The sequence below is a fragment of the Cyphellophora europaea genome, assembly GCF_000365145.1.
Source record: "Cyphellophora europaea CBS 101466 unplaced genomic scaffold supercont1.15, whole genome shotgun sequence".
NCBI classification, from domain to species: domain Eukaryota; kingdom Fungi; phylum Ascomycota; class Eurotiomycetes; order Chaetothyriales; family Cyphellophoraceae; genus Cyphellophora; species Cyphellophora europaea.
In genome coordinates, this window is record NW_008481803.1 from 413,687 (window position 1) to 441,146 (window position 27,460).

At 52.1% G+C, this 27,460-nt stretch overlaps 7 protein-coding genes across 7 annotated transcripts; 2 read left to right on the forward strand and 5 right to left on the reverse strand.

The window, feature by feature from the left end:
• Positions 1-26: 26 nt before the first annotated feature.
• Positions 27-536, reverse strand: HMPREF1541_10947 (uncharacterized protein; the record flags this gene model as incomplete). Its single annotated transcript, XM_008715616.1, has 1 exon — positions 27-536. One exon carries the CDS (start codon positions 534-536, stop codon positions 27-29), a length of 510 nt encoding a protein of 169 aa, XP_008713838.1.
• A 526-nt stretch (positions 537-1,062) lies between these two features.
• HMPREF1541_10948 (uncharacterized protein) lies at positions 1,063-2,841 on the reverse strand (the record flags this gene model as incomplete). The annotated part of the gene is made up of 3 exons (XM_008715617.1): positions 1,063-1,861; positions 1,914-2,185; positions 2,230-2,841. The coding sequence occupies 3 exons, from the start codon at positions 2,839-2,841 to the stop codon at positions 1,063-1,065; spliced, it is 1,683 nt and encodes a 560-aa protein (XP_008713839.1).
• An 821-nt stretch (positions 2,842-3,662) lies between these two features.
• On the forward strand, positions 3,663-4,391 carry HMPREF1541_10949 (uncharacterized protein; the record flags this gene model as incomplete). Its single annotated transcript, XM_008715618.1, has 2 exons — positions 3,663-3,834; positions 3,886-4,391. The coding sequence occupies 2 exons, from the start codon at positions 3,663-3,665 to the stop codon at positions 4,389-4,391; spliced, it is 678 nt and encodes a 225-aa protein (XP_008713840.1).
• Positions 4,392-9,295: 4,904 nt separating this feature from the next.
• On the forward strand, positions 9,296-12,478 carry HMPREF1541_10950 (copper-translocating P-type ATPase; the record flags this gene model as incomplete). The annotated part of the gene is made up of 2 exons (XM_008715619.1): positions 9,296-9,431; positions 9,480-12,478. The coding sequence occupies 2 exons, from the start codon at positions 9,296-9,298 to the stop codon at positions 12,476-12,478; spliced, it is 3,135 nt and encodes a 1,044-aa protein (XP_008713841.1).
• A 6,677-nt stretch (positions 12,479-19,155) lies between these two features.
• HMPREF1541_10951 (uncharacterized protein) lies at positions 19,156-19,479 on the reverse strand (the record flags this gene model as incomplete). Its single annotated transcript, XM_008715620.1, has 1 exon — positions 19,156-19,479. The coding sequence occupies one exon, from the start codon at positions 19,477-19,479 to the stop codon at positions 19,156-19,158; it is 324 nt and encodes a 107-aa protein (XP_008713842.1).
• A 15-nt stretch (positions 19,480-19,494) lies between these two features.
• HMPREF1541_10952 (uncharacterized protein) lies at positions 19,495-22,314 on the reverse strand (the record flags this gene model as incomplete). Its single annotated transcript, XM_008715621.1, has 2 exons — positions 19,495-21,404; positions 21,531-22,314. 2 exons carry the CDS (start codon positions 22,312-22,314, stop codon positions 19,495-19,497), a joined length of 2,694 nt encoding a protein of 897 aa, XP_008713843.1.
• Positions 22,315-25,291: 2,977 nt separating this feature from the next.
• Positions 25,292-25,783, reverse strand: HMPREF1541_10953 (uncharacterized protein; the record flags this gene model as incomplete). The annotated part of the gene is made up of 1 exon (XM_008715622.1): positions 25,292-25,783. A coding segment is annotated over one exon (492 nt), but the record flags the coding sequence as incomplete, so codon positions are not given.
• Between the last annotated feature and the right edge of the window lie 1,677 nt (positions 25,784-27,460).

Genomic DNA, 27,460 nt, shown 5'->3' on the forward strand with positions numbered 1-27,460 from the left:
TGATCAGACAACCAAGACTCGGTAGCTTAAGGCTCTGCGAGGCGCTCCATGGCACGAGCCAGAGTTTGGAGATCTCCTTCCAACTTTCTCCGCCGATTCATGATATGGCTGTCTTCTTCCGCCAACGCCCTCAATGCATCATGTTCCAGTTTGCCCACAAATTCGGCTGAAAAGACCTGTAGTGGCCCGTCTACAGAACATATGAGATGATGATCAATGGCCTGTTTGCAAACGTTATCCACAAACCGCTTTCGTGCAACCTTGTGATAAGATTTGAGCACATCCTCGAACTCCTCGACAGTATGTTGCTCGTTGCTCACGTACGCTTTGAGAACATCGTTGAAACGCAGCAGCGGTTGCGCCTCGTCGTCATTAATCTGCCACGATTTTAGATCCCGGAGTTGTTTCTCCATGCGAGCTTTTCGCCGCGCTGAGATAGTCGAAGCAAAATAGTGGTTCAGGGTCAAAGGAAAACCTGCTCGTTCGATTTTGACCAGGAATCCAACGTGATCAATAGCTCTGCGATAAGTTGCCATCAAAGCGCCGTCCAAACCGCAGCGCAGTATTGAGGCGTTGTCGCACTTTGGCAAACGAGCTGGAGCATTGCGAAGGCGACCAGCTCAGTGAGAGAGACGACTACCCCAGCAGCAGGGTGCTCGCTTATGTTAACGCCGCCAAAATTGCGAGGTAGCCTGTCATCCACTCGTGTGATCCCTCCTCTTTACAACCTATCGTCCGACTGCAGCTCTATGCTGCCACGCCGTAGAGAAGAATGGCCAAAATCACACCAGATGAGAGATCTATCTATCTGGCGCTGAAGAATGTGTTTAAAGGACAGGAAGCATACCTACGGACACCCAAGAAGATTCGCAGGCTGGTACAAGCTCACCAGAACGACACCGACATACGAGACCTCATTGCCGAATATTTATACTCCTTGTCTTCCTGCCAGGCCTGCACGTTGGTTCACAGACCGTTCGTACATAGCTCTGACAATCCTGATCACTGTTACATCGCCCACGCCTGCCCGACGGTCACTCCGTGACACTCGGCGCCCTTCTCCTACATCTTGCCCAAGCCCACTAGGACCAGCAAAGCAACATTCATAATGGCAATTACCATCCAAATCAGGAAACCCACCACCGTGACCGCCCAATGGTTCCCCATTTCCACACCTTCGACATCGTCCCCGGGTGGCACCCTTGTAGTGACTGTCATATATCGGTCCAGGGAGGTGAAATATATCAGAGGAGCAGTGACAAATGGAAGAATAGCGCTCAGGACCACTTGGGTCGCAGCCAACGTAGCATTGAGTCCTGCTTTCCCGACAGCGGCGGCGATAATGATACTCGGGATGATGCTAATCGATCGCGTGAGGAGCCGTCTGAGCCATGGAGCAACCCTCCAGTTCAACATCCCTTCGCTGACCATCTGCCCTGCCATTGTACAGACGATTCCTGCCGAAATTCCGGACAGGAGAAGTGCCAGGGCAAAAGTCGTGCCTGCAGCTGGAGCAATAGTATCCGACAGAAGTTTGTGGATTCCAAAAAGGTCTGCTTCCGCAGCCTCGACATTGCCAAACAAAGAGGAACCAGCCACAATAAGAATAGAGCTGTTTACGAAAAGGGCAAATGTGAACAGGGTCAATGCAAGCTCGACAATGGAGTGCTGAAGGCAGTGCCGAATAGCAGCGACGGAAGGGCGATATTTTTCATCCCCATCACCTCCAGAAGTAACCGTTGTGCTTAGATGACCTTCCTGGATATCGAAGTGTCTCAAGCGTGATTGTACCACGCCACTTCCCAGAAAGATAGAGTGAGGCATCACAGTTGCTCCAAGGATCCCACAGCTTAGATATAACCTAAATACCGTAGTCAGTAATACTAGTGTAATACCGATGTAGGGGAACATACCCATTAGATTGAATAACAGCAGCGGACGGTAAGTATCCCCTGAAAACCTCTCCTACCGAGGAATTCCGGATGAGCGATAGCTCGATGCAGAAACAGACAACCACGCCCAATACAATCGCCATGACGAACCACTCAAAAGCACGGACTGCGACCATAGACCCATCGGGTCTGTAGAAGATGAGAATCACCAAGACATCGACCAGTGTAATGGCGCATCCAGCTACAAGGGGGATGCGAAGAAGGAGATTCAACGCAATCGCGGACCCAACAACCTGGTTTATCAGTATCCCAATGATGTATAAGAAGGAATACTCACCTCGGCGATGTCTGTTGCGATAATAGCAGATTCTGCAAGAATGTACAGGATGATCGTAAGCCACTTTGGTAGGTGGGCCTTACAGTTCTCAGCCAAATTGAGACCCGTGACAGTACCCAATTTGATAGTAAGAGACTGCAAAAAGATGGCAAAAAGATTAGACATCAGGACGATGAATAATAGGGCGAATTTTGTTTCAGCGCCGGCAGAAACATCAGTAGCATAGTTGCCAGGATCAATATAAGCAACGGCTATCAGAAAACCAGGTCCAATGAATTTCGTAAACTTGGTGAACACTCCGAAGATACGACCCGAGTAGCGAGACGCAGATGGACTCCAAGAAGTGTCTTCGTGTCCTGGAGGGCTCCGAGGTGGCTCTCCAGGGGAAGCCACCTCTGCCACCGCCGGAAAGAGTTCCTGTGATGGTTCGTGCTCCTTGAAGACGACTGGAACTTGCTTGCTCGTGATTTTGTTTTCGGATTCCTTGTGCTCTCTGGAATTCACAATGCCATTAAGGTTCTGACGAGTCGTTAGATCAGCAGCCAATTGCGGGAGACTCTGGTTCCAGGTTGGATGGAGAAGAGAATCATCATTCCGTGATGGGTAATTCATCTTGTAGATTAGGAGCCTTGAATTGGCCGTTTGGGAAAGGCGAGGGGGGTACACAGAATCAAAAGGTGGGGGAAGGCAGGACTAATATTTCTTTTAAGACGAGTTCTGGTCTCATGAGAATAAGCAGGCCAGCTTAATCTCAGCCCCGAATTAAAATCAAGTGCTCCTTCACCGCCTTTACTGTGTGGCATCAACCCGAGACCTGGTTAGCGTAGTCCGGAGAAGAGCCAAGTAGGCTTGGCAGATCATCAATGTTACACTTCCTCTCAATAGTTGCCTAAACCTTGGTAAGCCTCCAGGTCGTGGGCCGTCGAGAATCTATTGGACGAAAAGATCCGGTGTACGTTGTCCATACACGCAAGCGGTAACCCAACCAACCAATCGTAGACCCAGTTCAAACGCTTGCACTGTGATGCTCATTAGCTTCTTCTTGCGTATAGTACAACCTGGCCGCGTGTGTATACAAACAAGCTAATCTAGAAGGAGCTCTTCTGATGTTTTACGGGTGGTAGCGTCCTTGCGCGTCTTTGAATGATCAGCCTTGGCAGGGACCTCAGTCAACCTGAAACGTTTCATCTCGTCGCAGATTGTGCCCCGTCAATTCAAGTCCCTTCCTCTCTCTTCTCTGTAATTCCGTTCTTGTGGTGGTATACCACTGCTTTCGCAGTCGTTATTTCTCAGCGTTCGTTTCTCATCTACACCCATTGCACCTTCAACTGTCGTGCGTAGGTTTGAGCAGGCCTAGTAACGAGATCCTCTTTACCTACTCCGTTAAAATTTCCACCCTCCACAACCTAGCAATCGCACCGCAGTCAACAAAGATGGAGGGCCGGAACAAGATTCTATGGACATTCATCGGCTTCGAGGGTCTCTACCTAGCCTGCGCCGTCCTGCACCTCATTGTTCCTTTGACTACCCGCGCCTCACTCCGTCGAGCGCCCATGATTGATAATGTCGCTTCCGATCTCCTTCTCGCCCACACCCCTCTCACCGGTTTGCACCCATATTTACACGTACTACTTCATTCACTAACATTTCCTCTAGCCTCTCTGGCCAACTCGATCCTTATGTTCATTATCTTCCTTATGTCCCTCCCGGCCATATTCATCCAGACAAACCACCACTGGTTGATCAGCCACTTGTGGGGCATCGTGATCACTACTTTCTGTACCCTCGGAATCGGCTTGCGCATTTGGTTCGAGACGCTTGAAACGCACAAAAACCTCGAGCCGCTCTGGAACAGTCAAGAAGAATTCGTGCAGTCCCTGCTCCAAAGCCGATTCGAGTGCTGCGGTTACAACAATCCCAGTCTGTTTGTCCGAGACCAAACATGCCCTACGGCTGCAGTCGCTGCGCAACTTGGCCTCTGCATGGCCCCGTTTGGCAGTTTCGCCAACCAATTCTTGGACATCATTTTTACTCTTCTATTTGGATTTTGTGCCATCGATCTATTGCTGCTGTTGGCTACCATGTGTTTGATCAAGGATCGCAAAGAGAGAGAGAGATTTAGGAAGATAGATATGAAGCTCGGCGGTATGCAGGTGCTGTAGAGAGAAGGAGAGACATTGATGGTTAGACAAAACAAGCTGGATTGTGTATAAAAATGTTCGACTGCCGTTCGCGCCCAGAAAATCCTGGACTTCAAGTCGTCCTTTCGCCATCTGCCTACCTGGCAGAGGAGATTCTGCTCATCACAATCCAGTCCTAGGACTGAGGTCTGGAGTTGCCTGCTCATAAGGTGCTGCTGCCGCCGCCTGCTTCGATCCACGGCGATGATTTTGTCTTGTCGGCTGTCGCCACCGACGCAAGACGCTCCCATCTCGTTCGACCAAAGGGATTGGGTTAGTATTTTGATCCAGCGACCGTTTTGATCCTTTCGTGCTTTGCAGACCATCTGCGGCAACACGTGCGACTCGTTCACGGCGTGTCAGACATACAGCCTTTGATGTCAACATGGTGCCGCAAAGTGAATGCTGTTCGATCGTGCTGTGACTTCTGTGCCGAACGATTTGCGCAATGGTAAACAACGGCGATTGCTTTGTACCAATCCCATTTGACTCGATTCTCCATCACTCCTGGCTCTTGTCGCATTGAAAGATTCTCCGTGATATCTTTCCTATCCGGTCTGTAGACCACAGTGCTCACAAGTACCAGAATCTTGTGTCTATGGATATGTTTGAGCGCGGGAAGATGACTCTTATCCCAAAGATCGACAGGGAGAACACAGTCAATCAACTCGAAGAGGTGGAGATGCCTCAACTGTTGGCATGCTAGTTGGAAAGTATCCGGCATTCAATGGCTAGAGAGTCTGCCAAACCGGCTTCCCCAGATCTTGTTTCGATGATGACGGACACAGCAACAGTGCTCGGCTATCTGTGCCAATAATTGCTGAGCATAGGCGGTGAGAGGATCACCCTGGAATAGTGCAGCAGCGAGCTTGAGGGCCAGCTAGTTCTCATTCACTTCAAGCCAAACCTGGCAGCATCTTCCTTTGTCAGGAAGATACCAGATACATTAACGAGCTTGTCGTGCCAACCAGGTGCAGGTATCGTTGATAGTTAGGAACTGATGCACCGTTGGTAAGACTGTCACTATGCTATAGTAGTGTAAGCTGCCTTTAGGACGAAGCCGGTGTACAAACTGTAATTTATGAGATTGCCTGCAATCCGACGCTCGAAATTCTACTCTAGCGCCTTAGCATTCTTAGCCTTGATGTCCCTTAGTTCCTCCGACAGCAATTATATACAAGCCATAATGCGGCATCTCTGACATTCAAAATGTACTGGGGCAAGTGGTAACGACACTCTTCGCACTGGTTCTCATCTTGAACGTACCTCCGGTTGTCATTAACAAGGTCTGAAGTGACTACAGTACGTTTATAGAGTGAGGAGGTAGACACACTGTGGGGTAAAGCTTGGCGTCCCCTCGGCGACCGCAACCGATCCCTTAAGCAACATTATACGCGCAGTCCTCAATCCGCCTTTCTACATACTGCCCTAGCTGCGGCTTCCTCGAAATACTATAGGCAAGCCCGAGGATCCGTGGAATCGTTCACTAGTATGCAGCATTTCGCCAGTCCAACAATCTTGCTATATCTGGATGGGGAGCTGTTGCCCAGGCAAAATCACAGGTTTCCGATACCTATCGGTCATTACAAGTTTCCTCGATAAACCTTGGGTGAACATAGCGGGTATCCATTGGTCAACCAGAATTTGAGCTAGACCCTGTTGTTCAATTTTCTTGGCATACACTGCCAGCTCTCTGCCACGTCAGCAGCGTGGCCCTCAATCTTCAGATTACGCAGCCCTTTCACTGCCCCGCCCAATGACAGCAACTGCTAAACAGCATCTGACACAGGGTCTACAGAATTCCCAGTCTATGCACTTTCTTCTGGCGATTTGAGAGTTGAATATCGGACGCCAGGGATGGGGTCTTCTAAGGGACAATTATCAGCATCGGAACGATACAGTACCTGATCCTCCTGGGTCTGTGCAGGCAATTCTCAGTACATCTGCTCCCTCATTTTGTTCAGAGCTTTTCTGTCCCGATGCAGCTTGAGTTGGTCACTTGATAGTGCGTCTGTCCCGTATTTAGAGAAGCAGGCTTATTTAAGCCTTTCTCAGTGATAGGAAGGCAGGCTCTAGTCCGTGAATGGTCGGGAAGAGTAAGAACTGTAACGATGCCCGGTGGAGCTTTTCAAGCTCGAATGTCTTTGATGGTCACGGTCTAGATGCCACAGTCTAGATGCATTGCGTTTTGAATAGAGAAGTGACGCGTCAAGCACATTCGATATGATGGGTCAAGCAAAATAACAAAAACCACAGGACGCCTCCCTGCCAATCAGAAACATGCCAAGCTCTCACCGCCTTGCACTAGCTTGCTTGTCTTGGCTCAGGAGACCAAGAACGCCAAGGATATTACCAGCAGACTCGTCCTGTCTTGGCGAGAACGGAAGGCGACTAAGAATCTCGAAGTCAACCTCTTGAGGCTGGAGTTTGACACGATCCCGTCCCGACTCAGGCTGATAACGTTATGTAGTTATCACGCTCCGGCAATCGATGTTATCCATGCGCCTGTTACCAGCAATTTCAACCCTACAACCCGCCACCTATCATTCGAAACCATCTCTAGTACTTATTGAGAAGCATGTGGACCCAGTTGGCTTACGCAGATCACGTCAGGACGTCGACGTTGACTGCTACGTCTAAATTTGGAGACGTTATGGACCACAGGAACCAGTACTCCTCGCAGCCATCGCACTGTGCTCCACACACGGAAAGATGTCCTGTGCCTAAGCAATGCAGCCCACACTCGCATCTGCGTCCAAATTATTCGTTCCATCTATTTGACGCGCACAATTCGGGCCAAGAAAATGTGCAGGTGCTGCCCACAGCGGCTGTCACGTACATACAACAGAAGACATAGACGCATGGCCAGACGGAATCGCAAAAAAGGCATCGTTTAGTAAGCTCAGATCCGCCTATCGACAAGTCACCAGCCGCCGGCGCATCAGAGTCACTCTCGCTTCTGGAACCACCGACCACAAAGTCAGCCAATGATCCACATCTGCATTACAGATGTCGAGAAAATTTGGCCGAGGCTTGCCGACCATGGCTTTCAGTCCCGATGTCACAAAGAGTGTCGTAGAAAGAGCCAGGCCTAAACCCAACCAGCTGGCGTTTGCGATCCAGAACTTGTCCCGCCAAGACACGCACAGCCGCCTCTGCCCCTGTGGCTGCACGCGCCGCAAGAGGAGAGCCAGGACTAGAATGACCGCCGCCGGTCTAAAAAACATACTAGGCCAGCTGCTTCGATGGTCGCTATGTCGCGTTGGTACCACACGCTGCGACCTAGCATTCTACGAGGTGTATAGAGGTGGTCGACTTGCGGTCGTATATCCTGAAATATGAGCATACTTGCCGATTGGCCGAAGAAGCCATCCACGCATTGTTGTGGTGTGTTTTCGGGGATATGGAGATGCCCATTGTAGCATCAGCATTCTCTACCTGGTCCGCGGACGAGGCGGCTGCGAAGATGGACAAATTTAGCTTGGGAATTCCTTTCGTCAAGCTACGTGAGGCATGTCCAAGGCTATGTACGTAGCCCATGAGGCCGCCAATGCTGGAAAAAATATCCGATATCTAGAGGCCCAGTCTTTTAAGGTCCTCACTTTTGCGCAAGCCTACTGGACGAGTCACGCTCTTCTCACTACTCAAAAGGCGTTGAATCGACCGCATACAGAAATTAAGTGCCCTATAGTGGCCTAGGAGATATGTGTATTATCAAAGTGGATGCTTATGTTTGCACTCTAGATCAACCTCATGCTTATTAAAGGTAGGAATGATATGTACACTGAGAGCGCCCCTGCTCTATCTAGTTGTATCGGGACGTAAAGTAGCTCCGAGTAGTCAACGAAAGAATTTTCTCGGTGCGGGGTTTGGCCTGACTGGAACCCCGTGGCACTGCTCCGAATCCCGGAGACAAATACGACCGATAGATCGAATAGATCTTTCGCGATTTGTTACAGGTCAAGCATTTATGATCTCTGCACCACCTCGATCGTGTCTGGATGCGATTGCAAGGGACAACGGACCGGGTAGATTGGTAACAGCGCCATAACGACATGTAGTGTGCCGTTCCACAAGATGAGGCGTCATTTCTCTGTTAGTGTCTGATAATCAATTACAGTACTAGGAAGTGTGAATAGTTCGAAAATTGAAGCCGTCCTGCGCCTAGATTCTGTGTGACTGAAAACTTCCTGGAAGCTGGTGAGATGATATGGACAGTGCTTCGGCTCTTAATGTCTTCACCGCGCCCATTGCCCACTGTTGTCATGCACGGATGTACTCGATACAACGCGCCATACTATTGAATTCCTTGTTTTTTCTGCGACTACACTACTTCGATACCCACACGAGAATATAATGGTGAAACGATTCGTTGTTAAGTCTGGGGACGACCTTGATTCGTCGTTCGCCTCCTTGCTTCCGATCTACGAGTGACAGGAAGACCTCTCGGCGCCACGCGGCACCGAGAAGTGCACAGCTGGTTTGATCAAATGTATCGGTCTCGCGACCTGCCACAGAAAGTAAATGATTTCAGCACGTGTTTTTCCAGCCTCGGTGGTAGGTCTGCGACTGGCCCTCCCGCCGAGGGAGATGTGGCTTCCTTGTAAGGGCTTGGACGGCTTGCGTCTCGTTGAAACTCTCGTTCTAGGGTCCTTTCAAGGAGGTCCAGGCGAGATGAGTCACGCCAAGCGCCCCCTAAATCCATACGTTACAACCCCGTTGTACGGTTTCTGTTCTCCAATCATGATGCCCATCCCCAGCAAGAGGAAACGTACGCCTCCCGGCGCGTTCGCTATTTAATCAACCATTCGGCACTCACATCTCACAATAAATTACAAACACCATCACAAATCTGCCAACTCCTATACAGCTGACCTAGACACAACATGAGCAACTCAGCAGAGAAGCCTGAGGCAGAGTGCCTGGGAGATTGCTGCGGCCATGCCCAAGCCACACCCTCCACTGCTGCCTCGAGCGCCAGCACCCTCCCTCAGTATTGCGACCAGGATGAGAAATGCGACGGTCAGCTTGACCCCTAATAGATAGTAGAGATTGCTAACCAAATCATAGAGGCCTGCATCAAGGCTGCTGCTGCACTCGAGTGCAAGCTCGCCTGCGAGACCGCCACCAAAGAGTGTGCCGGACAAGACTGCCACAGTGACGCTGACAAGCTCGAGGAGAAGCATGGTCACGCCCATGCCAATGCTGACGGCCATCCTCACGACCATGAGCACGATGAAGTTGGTCTCCATGGAAGCGAGGCCTGCGACAACCACATCCTCGCCGCAATGGAAAAGTACTCGGCGTACCTTGAGACCGCTCGCTGCATTTGCCGCAGCGTTCTGGCCTCTACCTCTAAAATTGAGAAAGGGTGCGCTGGGTCGATGTTACCCATTGCCCCTCCCATGCCTCATGGCGTCTCTTCTGGCCACTTGTACCGCAAGGACCGCTCCACCGTGGGTCGGCGCCATACTGCGAAGACGACCAGAACCTTGAACACCGAGGGGCATGAGCATAGGCATCATGGCCATAATCATGGACACGATACTGGGAAACATGCCTGTGATCATGACCACGACCAGGAACAGGACCCTGATACCTCCAAGGAGCGGACAGCTGCCTCCTTGAGCCACGGTGATGTTGAGAAAGGCGCTACAACGGAGCACTTCTTGCTCAACGTCACCGGGATGGATTGCTCAGGCTGCGCCAACAACCTCACTCGTGCTTTCCAAAATGTCCCGGGAGTGTCCAATGTCCAGGTCATCTTTATCAACAACACGGCTGAAATTGATGTCGACACCAAAATCACCAGCTTCGAGAACGCTATCCGTCTCGCGCAGCGCGCCACTGGCTATCAATTGGTGCCTTTCTCGGCGGACAGTCAGTCCATTGATCTCGTCCTGGACACGCGCACAGCGAAAAGCTTTCAGGACAGTCTGCCATACGGCGTCGATTCTTGCACCAAAGTATTGAAGAATGTCTTTGAGGTTTACTACGACCCGTGCCTGATTGGTGCAAGGGAGCTGGTTGACCGCTCGGGTGGTCAGTTGGCGCCGCCGCGCAATGACAGAACCCTCGATGCGGGCCATCGCAGGCTCGTTTGGGTGGCTTCGCTAACCTTCGCGGCCTTCGTCTTCACCATGCCGGTGGTAGTCATGGAATGGGGCGACTTTCAGACCATCCCTCACCGCACCGTCCTCATCATCTCGCTGGTCCTCGCCACCGTCGTCCAGACACTCGCATATCCCGAGTTCTATAAACCTGCTATTTCCGCTTTGATCTACAACAGGGTCCTAGAAATGGATATGCTTGTCGTCATCAGCATCACGGCCGCGTACGGCTACTCTGTCGTTGCGTTTGGTCTTATTTTCGATGGCCGTGATCTCGAGACGTCTCCATTCTTCGAGACAAGTACTCTGCTTATCACTCTGGTCCTTCTCGGTCGACTTCTTGCCGCCTGGGCTCGCAAACGAGCTGTCTCCAAGGTGTCTCTGAGGTCGCTGCAGGCTTCCACTGCGATGCTACTCGACCCAGCAACGGACATCACGAACGAAATTGACGCACGTCTTCTGCAATATGGAGATACCATCATCATTCCACCCCATTCTCAGATTGTCACTGATGCCGATGTGTCACAGGGAACAAGCGAGGTTGACGAGTCGATGCTGACAGGCGAAAGTCTTCCGGTGCTGAAGACTGTCGGTAGTTCTGTCATCTCCGGCACAGTCAACGGCGCCGGGTCCCTCAAGGCAAAAGTGACAAGGTTGCCAGGCAAGAACACCATCACCGACATTGCGAACCTAGTCGAGCAGGCCCAGAGCTCTAAACCACGGATTCAGGATTTGGCTGATAAGGTTGCCAGCTATTTCATTCCGGTCGTGTGCACCGCAGCCGTCATCGTCTTCGTCGTGTGGCTAATTGTTGGCCTGCGGGGCCGGAGGGACTCCGTCGACGGTGCCATTGGTACCGCCATCGGCTACTGTATTGCTGTCCTAGCTGTGTCCTGTCCCTGTGCGCTTGGTCTAGCCGTACCCATGGTCCTTGTGGTTGCTGGAGGCATTGCCGCACAAGGAGGTATCATTATCAAGACCGCCGACGTCACCGAGCGTGGACACAAGGTGACTGACGTGGTTTTCGACAAGACTGGCACTCTCACCGAAGGAAACCTTGACGTCGTGCACGAGGAAGTTTTCGCACATGGAGACCTCGCACCGGGAACAGATGTCTACTCGATCGCCTTAGCCCTGGTCAAAGACAATAAACACCCTGTCTCTCAGGCCGTGGCCTCCGTTCTGTCCAAACGACCATGCCACCCTGTCAACCTTCAGGATGTCGTCTCCGTTCCCGGCTGTGGCATCGACGCCGCTTACAACAATCTCTCCCTCCGCGCCGGTAATCCCCGCTGGCTTGAGGTCGATGCCCACCCGAAAGTACTCGCCCTTAAACAGCAAGGCAGTACTCTGCTGTGTATCACTCTCAATGGACAGCCGCTCGCCATCTTTGGCCTGAAATCGACCCTGCGTGCGAATGCGCCGAATGTGATCCGGGAACTCGTCCGCCGCAAAATTGCGGTGCACATACTCTCGGGCGACATCATCCCTGCCGTGCAAGCCGTTGCATCGACCCTCGACATATCCCCTGAGAATGCCCACGCCGAGTGCTCCCCGGCGCTGAAGCAGGAGTATATCCGCGGTCTAATGGAACAAGGGAAAACAACTATGTTCATTGGCGATGGGACCAACGACGCTGTGGCAGTGGCCCAAGCCGATGTCGGTGTGCAAATCGGCGAATCGGCATCAGACGTCACTCGCGGCACCGCGGATGTGGTGCTGCTGGGCGGACTGGACGGTGTGCTGGGCTTGCTTGACGTATCCAAGGCTGCGTACCGCAGAATCATGTTCAACTTTGGTTGGTCGGCTACTTATAATGTCCTTGCAGTGCTATTGGCTGGAGGGGCGTTCGTCAAGATCAGGATTCCACCTGCTTTTGCTGGGCTGGGAGAAATCGTAAGCGTTTTGCCGGTCGTGGTGGCCGCGTTGACGATGCCGAAGGTGAAGAAGACAATGTGAGGGCGAGCAGACAGTGCTTGGCATTGCATAAGTCACTTTGATTACATAAACCCAGTCAGTCCGTCCTCGTTTGTGATCTGAAGCGCTATCATAGTGCTGTATTCCTTGCACAGTTTTTGCGACATGCTATTACATACCTTCCATTCGCTATGGCGTCTGACCTAGTCTCGCGCCGAGATAGGTACGGCGTTACAGTAACGGTCAACCAATTCAGCGAATATTTGTATCCAGTAGCAATCAGCCTATTCGAGGAAATAATCCACGCACCAGCTGCGGCCTGGACGGTCTGCCAAGGCGACGCGTACTCTGGTTCTTTGATAATGAATCTTGGCGACCCGCTCCCCACTTGAGTTGCCATTACATTCCCTACGCCAAAGGCGGAGCACACGCACCAAGGCCGGCTAACGTCAGTCAAAGGATATCAGGACACGCGTCGGGCACACGATGACGCGTCAAGGAGGAGATTATGTGAAGAGAAAGGAGGTCCGCGTTGTGTCCCTTGAACCCTCAAGAACGACGCACCTCTAGTTTTAAACTTCGTGTTCGCAATCATGACTTCATTTGTCTTGTCAGAACCTATTCCAGGTCATAATTGCTGGCGAGAGAATTGTAGCTGAGGAGATGGTAGCCCAAGGAAAGTTGCACGAACATGAGGAGCAGGACCCTCGTCCTCACTGCAGTGTCGTACGTATTGAATTGGGCAGTGGTGTCGAATGCTACTGTAAACGTAGTCAGAGGATTTGGAATTGGCGGAGGCATTCTCTGCAACATCGGGGGCTTTCGCAGGCTGTTCTCGTTGGCAGATCGATCTATTGCGTATCCGCGTTGATGTCGCAATCTCTAAAGCATTCACTTCTGGCCATCATTTTGCGAGGTGTGGAAACGTAGCCAATCAGCGGGAGCACAGATTAATCACGCGAAAGCTTCCCACCGCACTGTGAGGTGGCAAAAGTGGTCGACCTGCGGCCGTATATCCTGAAACAGCAGCTAGCAACCATCATTCTACGGGCGGTGTATTGTGACGCGTTCAGGGTCAAATAAGATCCCCTTTGGACTGATGTTCTTCGTCTCGAAGGCTTGTACAATCTCCTCATGGGATTCTCTCATCACCAGATTTGATGCTTCCTTCGGCACTTTTAGGTATGCGGGCAGCGCTCTCATTTGCATACTGTACGAGCTGCATTGTTGGGCGATCGTCTGTTTGCCACCGGCATCGAAATGACTTTATGGCAGTCTCATGGCTTGCTCACGCCACAGACCAGCGTCCTTCAGTTTGTAAACACACGAGACAGTATCTGCCAATCCTTTTGGCTATCTACAATCCTCAATACGAACAGGTGAAGGAGGTACAGTATGCGATAGCTACAGATCGACTTGACGCAAACCAACCTGAACTAACCACCGGTCTGCCAACAGCGACCTGACGCCATAGCCCCGACTTACTCTACTTATTACCTCGTACCGCAAATAGCCGACACCGCTTCAGCCGCGGAAGATAGGACGCTGAACACTTGGATAATCGCCTTCATGCCCGTCGACTAATCAGCTATTAAACCACGAGCAACCCGAAGAGAAATGTGAGATGTGAACCAACGGCCGGAGACTTTGCATATGTGCTCGATGGGAGAAGGACATTAATACTGGATGTGTAATATTAGTCTATTCGATAGGTGCCCTTTCGCCCTAGTCGCCGGGCGTCAGTAAATTGTGTGTGTACGTTCCTTTGCGGGCCTGATGTAGAGGGTGAAGATGCTGTCGGCGAAGCCGCTGCACCCAGGAGTCTTGGTTCCCGTTGAGCGAGCCGGTATCTCAGATCACAAATACCACCAGATGCCGAAGATATGTTAGCCCTTTGCGAATGTTAACGGAGGTGCGGACCCTGGCGGGGCTGCGACCCATAACATCCGGCATCGCCCAGAGCATGAATTTTCGATGGCCCCTGCGACGAGTGTTGGTGGAAGGTCATTGAGCTAACAACAAGCTTTCAGTATTGACAAAGAAGCGACAAGTCTGAGCAGAAGTACGCAACTCTCGAGTCTCACCTGCAACAGATATCACGGACAGTGCCTCTGGACCGGGTTCCTTGGCCAGGCAGTCCGATAAGCGAGGCTTCGGAAATGTCGCCTCTTCCCTTTAGATGACACAAGCCTAAGGTTGGGCAGTGTCAGGTGTCTCTCGCTAACACCGACGAGTCCAGAGTGACGTGCCTAGCTGAGGCAAGGCTGCAACGGTGCAAGCTTGCGCCTGCAATTCAGGCCACTGTAGTCCGCCGTACTCGCTCCCTCCACACCAAAGGTTAAGCTAAGCTCGATCGTGCCCAGGCGACGAACGGTGACAAACCTCGCGCAGCATGGTCGTACCGGCTCTGATGTACGAACACGCCGGTTGGATTTGCGGCGCCGGCAGAATCCTGGCATCAGTTCTCTGACCTCTGTGCCAGTCCTCATGACCCCAAGACTCCGCCAGTCAGCGCGCGCGCAAGCCTCCTTCATACAGACGCGAAGCTCCGGCGACCGAACTTTACGAGAGCTGATCATCGGCTCGATTTGAGGGCGTGAGAACGCGGTCCGCGCACAGCTCGCAGTTCATCTCAAGCCGACACCAGAGATCCAACAAACAAGTGCTTGGAGCTCATCGCTGCTCTCCTCTCTTGATGGAAGACGAAGGAACCTGTTGCGCTCGCGGGGGCAGTGTATAGTGCCGCCGGCGAACATAGGGCGGACGCAGCGAAGGATATTCCGGGCAGTAGAGGCTTAAAATTCTACATTAACTTCAAGTATAGGGCCACGAAGTGTACCGCAGCCAACGAAGACAATCGAGCCGAGCAGCAACTTGGAGAACTCTTCCCAAACGACGACAACCTTGGTGTGCTGCGAGAGTTTGTCAACCACGGCCGTTTGACGGGCGGTCTTCGGCGCAGCCTCCGGGCTCTCTGCAACAGAGCTTGAACAGAGAGCGAGCTTGACACACTGTGAGTTCAACCACTACGCTACTTGTATAGCGCCTGTCAGGCCACTGCTGGTCTGACAAGTCCATCAATCAGTAAAGCGGACACCGCATTCGAGGCCCGTCACGATGAACGGGCTGAGCAAAGGCTCAGGCAGCTGTTTGAGGGTGACGATAGCCTGGGTGTGCTACCGCAATTCGCCAAAACCTTGCGATCAACACTTGGGATGCGGTGCGATCTTCAAACCCTCTGCAGAGAAGCTCAAGAACAAAGACAACTCAATACTCTTTGATCTCAACCACCCCGTCTGCGATACACTGCATGTGAGGCCAGCGGCAGCCTACTGGCTTCCGAAGGTCTGTTTGCTGGCATCAGGCCTCGAAAGCGCGTACACTCTCGCCTTGTTTTGTACCTCGACGACGCGGTCAGCGACATCTGTGACGGCATCGAGATCTTGACTCAGCTGGCAGCAACTCACTTACATCTTCGGTTGACTCGGAACGAGGCTGGAGTTTGCAAGCGACATTGAAGGACAATGCTCTAAGTGACTTCGACGCGAGTGATCGATCCGTGCGCCTCCGGCGACAAATACGGGATTGGTGATTCTGAAGCAATTCCACGGCCGCAGCTGCCACACCTGCGTCCCTTGACACCAGCGCTACACCAGCTCAAAGGCCTCAGTAACATCGAGAAGAGTGTCTTGTCGGCGAACAATCCGCCCCAGCGAATTCCAACACCACCCCAGCCATCCCGTTCAGACCGTTCAGCTCCGCCAGCCGCACCCGCCTATGACATTTCAAAGTCAGCTAAGAAGCAGGCAAACTGCGCGGTTCCGCTGGCCGCAATCTACTCCGATGTTTCAGATGCAGCCATTGACCAGGCCGTCTTGAACAGTGGCTGACCGCCGATCTCAGCGGCTCCGTTACCCACTGAAGCCGTTGACAAAAGTGGCGAGGCAAGCACCCATTCAGTGATAAGCCAACCAGGAAAGGAGCCTCCACCATCAAATGCGGCAACGCGCAGAGGCGAGAAGACCTCAGCACAGGACGGATATAAGGAACCTCTACTGAAAAAGCAGCGGACACATTCCAGCAATGGTCCAGAAACGACGCATTCTGTGCAGCCTTCCGAGTTTGAGGAGGTTGACGGTATGAGGCTGCAGCGCAAGAGCATTCTCATCGCTCTTAGGGTGTGACGGAGTTGCTTGACAACAAATAGCTCACGGGCACAACAATTGACTACATTGTTGGGCTGCTGGCTTGCGATGGCGTATAGATCGTCTGTGTCGACGGCAAATATATCAAGCCATGGGGTTCCTTTTATCTTGTGTTCCCCTGTGTCGCTGAAGATCACTGGGTCATCGGCATCGCCGACATCAAGGCTCAGCGTTTTGCAGTGTCCGACAGCCTTATCAAGTACGGAGTCAAGGTGCGGGAAGAGCTCTGTGATCAGATCATTAGGTTTGAGAAGTCTGAGCAACTGCCTCTGGTATCTTAATGGCTTATCGAGGAGCATGGATCTTAACAAGCCAAACGGAGCCGACTGCGCCGTCTATGTCTGTGCAAACATCTTCATCTACCTGTCACAGTCTGATCTCTACCCTCTCAAGCTCGATGAACAAGTCTGGCCTACGATCTTTGCCCGCCTTCTCCGGCCCGAGCAGCTGTTGGGTCCACTGTCTGCGGGTCCAAAGTCATGTATGATCGACGACATCACAGTTGCCGCGAATAGCGTCCATGCCGTGCGATGACTTCTTGATGATGCGACATCACGAGGTCAGGAGCTTCAGCCACGGTTTGCAAAGGCCAGAGAGTCAGCCAAGCGCTCTGATCCTGTAGTTGATTGTCACATGCTTCGCCACCATGACTGGGAGCAGAGACTCTTGCAGCCGCTGGAGAAGGTGGCAAGCCACTACGACAAGAACACTGAATAATGGAAGCTAAACAAGCAACAACTGAGCAAAGTGCATCAATTGCTCCACAGACTCCCGCAGATGAAAGTCATACGCACGAGAAGGGTGCCCGGCGCAAGAACCGGCAGTGTTGAAGGTCGACAAATAGCGGTCAGCTCTAGCGGGAAGGGGTCTCGCAGGGAGGGGCCTCCCGTGTACTCGTATGGGCAGAGCAGATTGCACTGAGCAGCCCATATATCCCTATTACGATACTACTACGACCGTGCTATGAGTTGTGTAATGATTAATGAGATACCCATGTTGCTGTTTGACATCCTAGACGTCTCATCATGTAGTCTTGAGTTGATATCAGTGAGCTGGGAAGTTCTAGTCGCGAGTTACTGCACCCGCCCACGAGATAATCACGTGTTGGGCCCGCTCAGGCGCGAGATCAAACTCCCAGGCGCTCCAGGTGCGTGATCGCTGTGCATTCCGGAATTGCAGGACTGGTTTCCAGGCGCTTGGTCGGCACGTCCTCGTCTCGCTTCAGCCGTCGGCCCGTGCTTCCTTCGCAGCGGCAGAATGTCTCCTTTCGTCGCCCGTCATGTTTGCCTTTGTATTTTTACTCGCGCCGTGTTAATCAGCGTTCCCCCTGACGGATTTGTGGACACGCATCAGCGGAGGGTCGCCACTGGGGGGTGTCTTGGTCTGGACTCTGATGGAGACAACCGAAGCGAAAAAGTCCGTCTTGTCATGAAAGGCTGATGGGATAGTGGACAGGCTCGGCTGCTCGGGGGTTTGCTTTAGCTTCCAGGTTGCTGCTCGTAGGGCTCCGGGGCCGGCCTATTTGCGGTTCGCATCGATGGCGTAGTCGCTGTTGTATGATGGTGACTGTGACGAGGGCAGCTGGTAGACTAGGAGGCCTTGGAAACAACGTCGTAACGTAGAGGAGTTTGACCTTTGGCATACCCTAGGTCTGGGGCTTGTATGCACACAATTTATAGCTTCTTGGTTGTGTAGAAGACTGCGGCGATCAGACTTAAGGTCCAAGCTCGTGCGATCGAATGTGGGATACCTTGAAGCCGCCCGTGTCAATATACGAGCGTGAATGTGTTTGTCCTAACTGGTTTCGCAAAGCACTGGAAACTAAACCTGGCGATGGGAAGTCGATTTGCAGTCACACGCAATGGATACTTCGGGATAATGCCACCTCTTTCATGCCTTGGGGACGAGATCTATATCCATCCACGTTGTAGAGTTCCTGTTGCATTTCGTCCATCAAAGAGACTTAGTTCTCAACCTCAAGAGCTCTCACTATTTCGATCTCACGTCGGAGCTTGCTATATGCTTGGTCTTATGGCAGGTGAGCCCGGGTGCAAAGATCAATATTTTCAGGAATGGCGAATTGGGAGAAAGAAGAAAATCGTCCTGGTAGAAGGGGTCTACATATGCCTTAAGAGGATAACTTAAAACCCATAGAAATCGTGATGTCATGAATGCTGCTTCCTCGGCTCCGGGCCGTCCAGGCCCCACGCGCCCGCTATCTGTGTCGCTGCCCCAGGACGCACCGCACTTACAGATCCTTGCAAAATTCACGTGGCACAACAGTTCGTTTTTAGAATGTTTAGTGGAGTTCACCATGCATGTACTATGACTGATCAAGTTAAGTGCACGAACGAACTTCATCCAATCAATAGATGTTAATATCTCTCCGCTTATTGTAATGACAACTTGACATGTCGGCTCGTTGAAGCCCTATGACCCATGATAACTACCTTTCCGCAGACTGTAAGACATTTGAACCAAGCGAAGACTGTGTTTTGCTACCTCTCAGGAAGGCTAGTAGCCCCGTTGTCCAGCAGTATCTGCACCACCTGCTGTGTGGCCACGGAGCAATGCCACCTGCAGCGCGTTGCCATACTCGCCTCCTTGAGCATGGACATCCGCTCCCTGGTCCAGCAACATCTGTACCACTTCCTCGTGGCCATTCCAGGATGCCGCCTGCAGCGCGTTGCCATACTCGCCTCCTTGTGCGTTAACATCGGCACCCGTGTCCAGCAGCATCCGCACCACCGTCTCGTAGCCACCATCTGATACCGCCTGCAGCGCATTGCCATAGTGGCCTCCTTGAGCGTTGACATTAGCACCTGCGTCCAGCAGCATCCGCACCACCGTCTCCTAGCCACCATCTAATGCCGCCTGCAGCGCGTTGCCATAGTAGCCTCCTTGAGCATGGACATCCGCTCCCTGGTCCAGCAGCATCTGCACCACCGCTGTGTGGCCATATCGGCTGGCCCAGATCAAGGCTGTGTTGCCATCTTCATCAACATCATTGATACCATATAAACTCGTTGACTGCAAAGTGCGAGCCACCTGTTGCACATGCCCTAGAAGTCCCGCAAGCTGCAGGTTGTTAACAGCTGGCTCTTTTTCGTACTGCTCGGTTGCTCGCCAGTAGATACAAAACCACAGCTGCCGTAAGTCACCACCAGCATCATAGAATGGGGTCAGCTCATCGATATATCCCTCATCAACATATCCCTCTTTAGCGACACTTTGTGCCGCTCGGAAGTGTGACGGCCAATGTTCTGCCGCATACGCCACCAGCGTTTCATTCTCATTATCCTGCTCTAACACGCTCGCAACCAGTGAAAAGGGATCGAGCCGCCTCGTCAATTCCCGAGTGGTAGATCGGACATCCTGGAAACTCAACAGATTCGTACAGATCTGTGCCAGCTGCATCTCTGTTTCACCGACATCAAGACAGTGCTTCCATCTCCACCCACACGGGGGATCGCAAATGCGAGTGTCGGCTAAGAGAAACTCCTTTGCAGTCTGGTGGATGAGAAAGATTCGGTCGTGGTTGAAGAAAATGAACAAGCCGCACCACCGACGAAGGCTGGCCTGCACCCATTGAGGCTCCAGACGTGCGTCTTGCAGAGTGGCCACTCCCTGAGCGCGCCCATCCGCGATCCCGAATGCAATGGCCATCTCCCGCACCGTAAGTGACCGTCGACTGCCCACCACAATGCGTAAAATATCTCGGGCATTGGCTCTCTCACACTCACGAACCCGACCGAGGATCTTCTCGTACGCATCTTCCACCGACGACGGAAGTTGCTTCACGCACTCCAGCTGCGGTCGACGACTGTTCTTTAGTTGCGGTTTAATGTCGTCCAAGGCCAGATAGAGCCACAGGTATGTTCGATGTTTCATGCAAAGAAGCGTGTTTTGCAGTCCATCTCGCACGACCTCAGACAGTCCGAGATTCGAACTGAGCTCCGCGACACGCATCTTGATCACAAGATCGATCTCCGCACGGATCTGCTCATTCTCCTCCTCTCCTCGCAGTCGAATCGCAGGGAGGTCTCGCAACGTGCGCTCAAAGTCATCCTGAATATCATCGTACGGTCGACTCGTCACCAGAAACTTCAAGCGCGTAGTACGTGTTGTGCTGGGCTGCCTTTGTGTGTCTTGATGGAACCGCGCCAGCCTATCGATTAGTTCAGCACGATCCTGTGGTCGACACTCGTCCAGCGCGTCCAGCACGCATGTGACGTCCTGCGCATCGCTGTCACGTGCGGCAGCCATTAGCGTCCGCCACAGCACCGCCGCATCGTCTTGTACCTTCTCCGGCTTGTTCGGGTCGTAGATCGCCAGTGCGTGCCGGATCAGCTGCCGTTGCTGCGCCAACAGCTGGTGTAACAGCGCGCACAACGCCGTGGTGAGACGGTCCTGCTCCTCGTTATCCTTGAAGAAGAAATAGCAGATGCTGTGCCTGCTTGAGCCTCGCAGCTCGTGATCCACCAGTGACCTGGCCAACACTGACTTGCCGCATCCTGGATCCGCCGAGATCCACAAGAGGCCACTACCTCCACTGTCGTGCCATCGCCGATACTGCTCGTGTTGTAGCACCCATTGACACGTCCCGTCCACCCGGTCCGGGTTCCTGTCCTTCTGCTCTTCATAGTTACTCGTCTTGAATGCTTGGTGACAGCGGCGATGTTCATCATTTTCAAAGTGCCGCACCTGAGCCTGTAATGCCTGAGCGTGGGCCTGCGTGGCCTGCTGCACCGCGTCAAGAATGCCTACAGTCCATGATAGTTAGCGCCATGATCCCATATAGTGGAGAAAAACACCATGCAGTGTCATAATACAAATGGTGTTTAACCATACCGCCGCTGATCGTCGACTTGTCTGATAGCGCTACTTACCAACGACTTGACGGATCGGCTGCTCCTGGCTGGCCTGTGCCGGTGACACGTAGAACAAGAACTCCTTCGCGTACGCCGCCGCCGTCATCGCCGCGTACAAATGCCACGCGTCGTTCTTAGAAGAGTCCGCGTAGTCACAGATCCCCCGGATCACCAGGCACGGAAAGTCGTTCATCAACCCGGCCGCCTCCATCTCCACGCAGAGCGCACTATACTGATCTCGCAGCCGGTCGCGCACCACCGCATCCTTCACCACCACATTACCCGAGGCAATGATGCCGTAATGCAGCACCGGCGCCGAGCTCTTCCGTACCTTGCGTTGATGCCCGCCGTTACACCCGCCAGCGGCGTTGTCAATATGGGTGTGGCAAACGGTACACATCAGCCGGTCTGGCACATCGGGCCGCACAAACCCGTTGTCCTCCAACATCGAGTTCTTCCCCACCGCCTCATCGATATACTGGATGATCTTGCTAGGCCGTAGTCGATGCCGCGCCTGTACCTGCGACAGCGTCCGTAGCAGCATCTCCGGCGGCTGGTTGAGCTGTCCTTTGACTACAAACACCCCGCCGTCCTCTGCCTTGCCATGGTCAAACTGCACCACTCCACCCCACGTCTTGTCTGGCATGCTCACCACCACGTCCCCCAGCCGGATGTCTACCCCGCGAGCCAGATTGGGAATGCCGCCGCCGATGCCCACCATCAGTCCGACCTCGCAGCTCAGGGAACGTCCGCGCCATGTCCTTCGCCACCGTCGCCGCCGACACCACCCCGTCCACGCCATGACCGAGTTAAGGGATCGCGCACAGGTTCATGAGTCCAGCCAGGTGTTTTGTGGCGTGGTCTTTGCGCAAGCACAGTCTCATCGCAGTGGCCAGCAGATTGGTAACGTGACAACCTTGGACCACTCCCAGGCCTGGGTGGGGATGCCTGCAAGCGTGGTTGGGAAGATCAACCAGCGCATTGGCAATGTTCGCACAGAAGCAAGCTCAAAAGCTCACGTTGGGGTCTTTTCCGGTGAGATTAACATGTAGATTAGATTCGAGCGCTCGCTTGGCGGACCGATCCTAGTGGGTCGGAAATTCTTGATGGAAACTCAGAGGCACGCAACAGCCCTAGCCGAGCGTGAGTTCGATTGTACCGTGCAAGTGCGTGGAAAACTCTTAAGCTTGGCTTGGTTGAGTTAGCAGTAGCCAGGGTCCGGGGTTTTGGGGATGGCAGCATGTTTAATGCTCGGGCGAGGGGATATTGAATGCTTGACCGAAACGACCATATACAACACTCGCACTGGTGCAGGCGTAGGTCAGGCTCCAAGGAAATCAGGACCGCTTGTCGGGTCTTGTTGATCCATATGATGCTGCAAAAATTCTAACCGCTTAAGTCCGGCCTTGCATCATGCTGCCTTGTCACGCATTGCGATACTGAGAATGCTCTGTAAAGGCACACACGATGGGAATAATGACCCAAATCGCTCATCGTGATGACTCCGAATTCCTGAAGTCAATTCGCGGACACGTATTCTTTCAGTGAGGACTCGTCGAAGAAAAATCTGCTAGTCCCTTCAACACGGAATATGTACCGACTTACCACCTCATCACGTACGTTGCTCCAGGATCCGCTTGGCAGAAGTTGTGAGATGTTGAGACAGGGGCGTCACGGGGCGTGCTGGCGGGTTATTCAAAATCGGTGACGGCGGTGGCGTTCTCACTCCAAGCTCTTCACTAACAACCTTGTCCACCCGATATTGCAGGCACTGTTTCCAGTAGCAAGACGTTGGTCGACCAGGGCCCGCAGAGGTTGAAGCAGGTATTGTGGCCACTTAGTTTTGGAATATTGTTCGGCAACATGATTGTGACTGAGACTCATACTCGCGGTTTCCAGTGCGCCACCGGTGCCCATCCTACTGCCTCAGATCCAGCCTGCAACCGCATTTCTCCATGGCATAACATCCCTTATCCCCTATATCTGATACCCCCGTGTACGGGCGTCGGCATAGTCCTCATACTGGGCAAGATCCCCAGACTTGCTCATTCCATCACAATCCTAAAGGATGGGCACAAAGCTATGGACCCGTAGCGAAGCATCATGCTGATGATGCAGCTCCATTTCAGACTCAGCTGATAGGTCCCAGCATCCCATGGCTCGACGGAGATTCTGGTTCGGTGGGACGCACCACAGGCGTGGGTCTTGTGAAGGGCATGTCAGACGATCAGAGGTGACATCTTCGACCCGGTAGTAGGAAGACAACTCTCCATCTCCAAAACCTCAGAGATGCTTACGATAAGTGAGCGGTATGGTCAGTACCAAACAAGTTTGTGTGATTACGCCGCTGCGACTCTACGATCCCATGCCCGAGTTCGGTCTAAGAGGTCTGTCCTTGGATACCTTATGACGAGATCCTGAAACCATGACGACACCTCTGATTTCAACGCTAGAGCATCTTGCACGCCATCAGATCCCGTCAAGATGACTTCATAAAAAGAATGGCCCTCACATGACGGTCTCGTCCTAGTCTCGGCATTGTGCTGGCGAAAGCATGCTCGACAGAGGTCCACATCTGCACAATGCCGGCACACAGTCCGACCACATTCAGCCGTTATACCACCATCACACTCGTCACACCAGGCGTAGACCGTTGATCCACCGTGATAGGCATGTTGATATTGGAATGCACGTTGCGCACTCTTATCGTCTGAAACTTGGAGCAGTAATCGACCAAGCGCTCCAAAAAGAGCCACACCCTTGCTCCCCCATTGCGATACTAACTCAAGCATATTAATTAGCCTGCAATTTTTCCTATAGAAATCCCCAAGATTATTGACGATCCGAAGTGTCGAGCTATGATCGCGTCCCAGCGCCTTCTCGTACCCAGCCACCGCTTGCAGGTACATCCGCTCCGCCTCGTCCAGTTTCCCTTGGACGTCATAGAGGATACCGAGATTGTTGACCGTGTCGAGTGTCTGCCACTTTCGACACCTCGCACAATGATGGACTGAAGTTGTTACTTGAGGTTACGTCATTGACCAGATCACATGCTGAGACCCAACATTGTACGAGGTGTGTGAAGGTGGCCGGCCAGCGGTCGCATATCTTGAAACCTCGCCTGCTCGCTGATTGGTGGACATAGTCGTCCACGCGTTTCCGTGGTATGCTTTCGGGGTCAACGGGATGCCCATCGCGACATAGACATTCTCCATCCGAACTGTAGCCGCGCAGTTTTCCGACTAGAGCTCGCTATGGCGGTGTGGCTAGGATAAAGCTTAACCAATTTCACGTGATCTTCTTCAGACATCGAGAAGATCGTGCTCCAACAGTCTACCTGCCACCACATGGCTCGCGCACGGGCCACAACAGACAAGCCGTCGCTATGATCCGTGCGTCGGAGACCAATTCACTCTTTATTCCGGTTCTATACTATGGAGCTGATCCCGCATAGCAATAACGGTGTCAAGACACCGATGCTCTCTTTAAGCTGATGCAAGCATACTTTCTAATAACAGCTTTGGAGCTTCCCGCACCTACTGTATCATTCTCGAGATAAACAACACCGAGGAAACTTCCATCCTTATCTTTTGTACAGACCCTCTTGTCCGCATCAGCAACCACCACTTCTTCACCCTCCTTTCTTCGCTTCCGTGATCGCCGTGCTGGTTCACCTGTAGAAGCCGAGCTCGACGCAACCTCCAGGTGATCGTGGGATCCGTTGAGTCTCGATGCCCGATATTGAAGGCTATCCGCGGTGTTCTCGATCTCGCAGCACTTGCTCTTCGCAGCCATTTGCACATATTGCTCGGTGGTTGTCGCATCGGTATACGAGCGGTCCAAATGCACCTTGACAATGCGTGGAAACCGGAGGCTCTCAAACCGCGAATTGGGTAACCGGTCAAAACCCGCGCCCACAACCTCGACCACGAGCGGACGCATGAAGATAGCGCAAGGCGGAGGATGACCTGCAAGCTTGGTCCGAATGCGCGGAGTGAGAGAAGCATCAGAAGGGGATGGATAATGCGCTTTGCCGTATCGGTTGGGTACCGTATGTCGGCAGTGGTGATGGCCGGGCGGGACACGGTGGCGACGATGGTAAAGCTGGGCAGGCTCTGACGATCCTCACTCTCCGCCTTGTTGTCAACACATACCAGATAGAATGTCGTCCACCACGCCAACATGCCACAATTCATATCACGGCGCGCTCCTATAACGACCAGATCGGCTGTGTCGCCCAAGCCGGGAATCATGTCCTTCCTCATCTTTACCTGGTATAGCTGATAGTCCTTAAGAGCAAGATATAGTGCTTAATAAGATTTGAATACTAACCCTTCTCACTAAAGAGAGATTGCATAGGCTAGTTACTATGCCACATTAGCTAGAGTATCTTTGCTACTTATATTAATAGTTATACAGTTATCTACTATAGTATATCCTAGAATTAATTATATAGTCTATACTAGGTGTTATTATTATTATATATATAACTTATAAATACAGTTAGTCTTATTAAGAAATAGATAGTTAAATAAAACAACCATTAGATATTTATTAGGCATAGGTAGTAAGTCAAGTATAGTACCGCAACAGCAACTAGCTTATAAAATATACTAGCAGATCTTGTAGAATAGTATAATATCCTACTGTGTATTATTCTAGATCACTAGCTTACTAATCAGTACATATCCTGTAGTAAGGTGATAATCCTTAGTCTTAATACTAAAACATTTACATACAGTTGGAATTAATGTATTGCAATCTATAGTGGAATCCCGTCTACTCTTGAAGAAGATTCTAATATTAATAGTATCTATTATTAGCAGCTAGACATAGATTTAATAATATTTACCATTGTACTTGTGTTCCATATAGACTACTTGTTAACTAAGCAGTTAACAGTAGTGCTAGATACTTTAGGCCTTTTCAAAACTTAGATGTCGGATTGTAGTGCCTAGTTATGGTCGCCACAATGATGTCTACTAGTATAGTACATCTAGCTATGTATCTGTCCATTAATTTATAATTAGTACTATAGTATCCTAAAGACTATCATATACCTAAACTATCCTCCAGAGTGCTGGATAGAGCAGATTTATGATGAGCTCCTCCGGTAACTGGGCTCGCCTAAGGTTGCTCAGAATCAAGCAGCACATCCATTTGGCCTTAAGCCTACGCATTCGTTGCAGGATCGTGATCAGCCCCTAACGCGAGCTTTGCTGTTCGTCCTGGAACGCGTTGCGGATCTTTGGCGACGAGAAAGGACAGGAAGATGCCAGATGGCTCAGCACATGATTGACCTCTTCTACCGTGGGCGGGCCGTGCACACGGGACACATCTCCCCCCTCTTCCACCAATTTACGCACCATAACGGCAAATTCTGGAGCATCGTGCGTCGACTGCCACTCACGAAGGCGCTGAGCACGACTGGGACCGATCACCCACGCTTGGATTACAATATTGGCTAGCGACTTCTCCCGCAAGCCGTAGACCCTGTCTGGTCGTCGATGAGGAAACAGGCACGATGACAGAGCCAACAAGTCCAGGCTGTCCTCGTGGCCGTCCAAGGAGACATTGGCACACCATGTGCGAATTGTTTTCTCACGTTGCGGCTCATTGGTCTGTCTAGCCAGTGTCTGCCAGAAGCAGCACAATGCCTTGAAATGTATGTCCTGGCGATGAGATAGGGCAAATGTGTGGCAGCAAGTTAGGAGCTACCAAACAGCACTTGATGGTACATAGAATGGCATACACCTCATATGTGGGTTAGGAGTCTTTATACTATATCTCACCCAAATCATGACTTGGTCAGGGGCGAGCATGTGCATGCATGATCCAGACTGAGCACACGCGCCTTCCTCTGACGCCACACTTCGGCCTGTTTGTCAGAACAGAACCTCTTCCCACCATATACGTTGTACAGCTGCCGGAGATGAACTTTGCTCGCT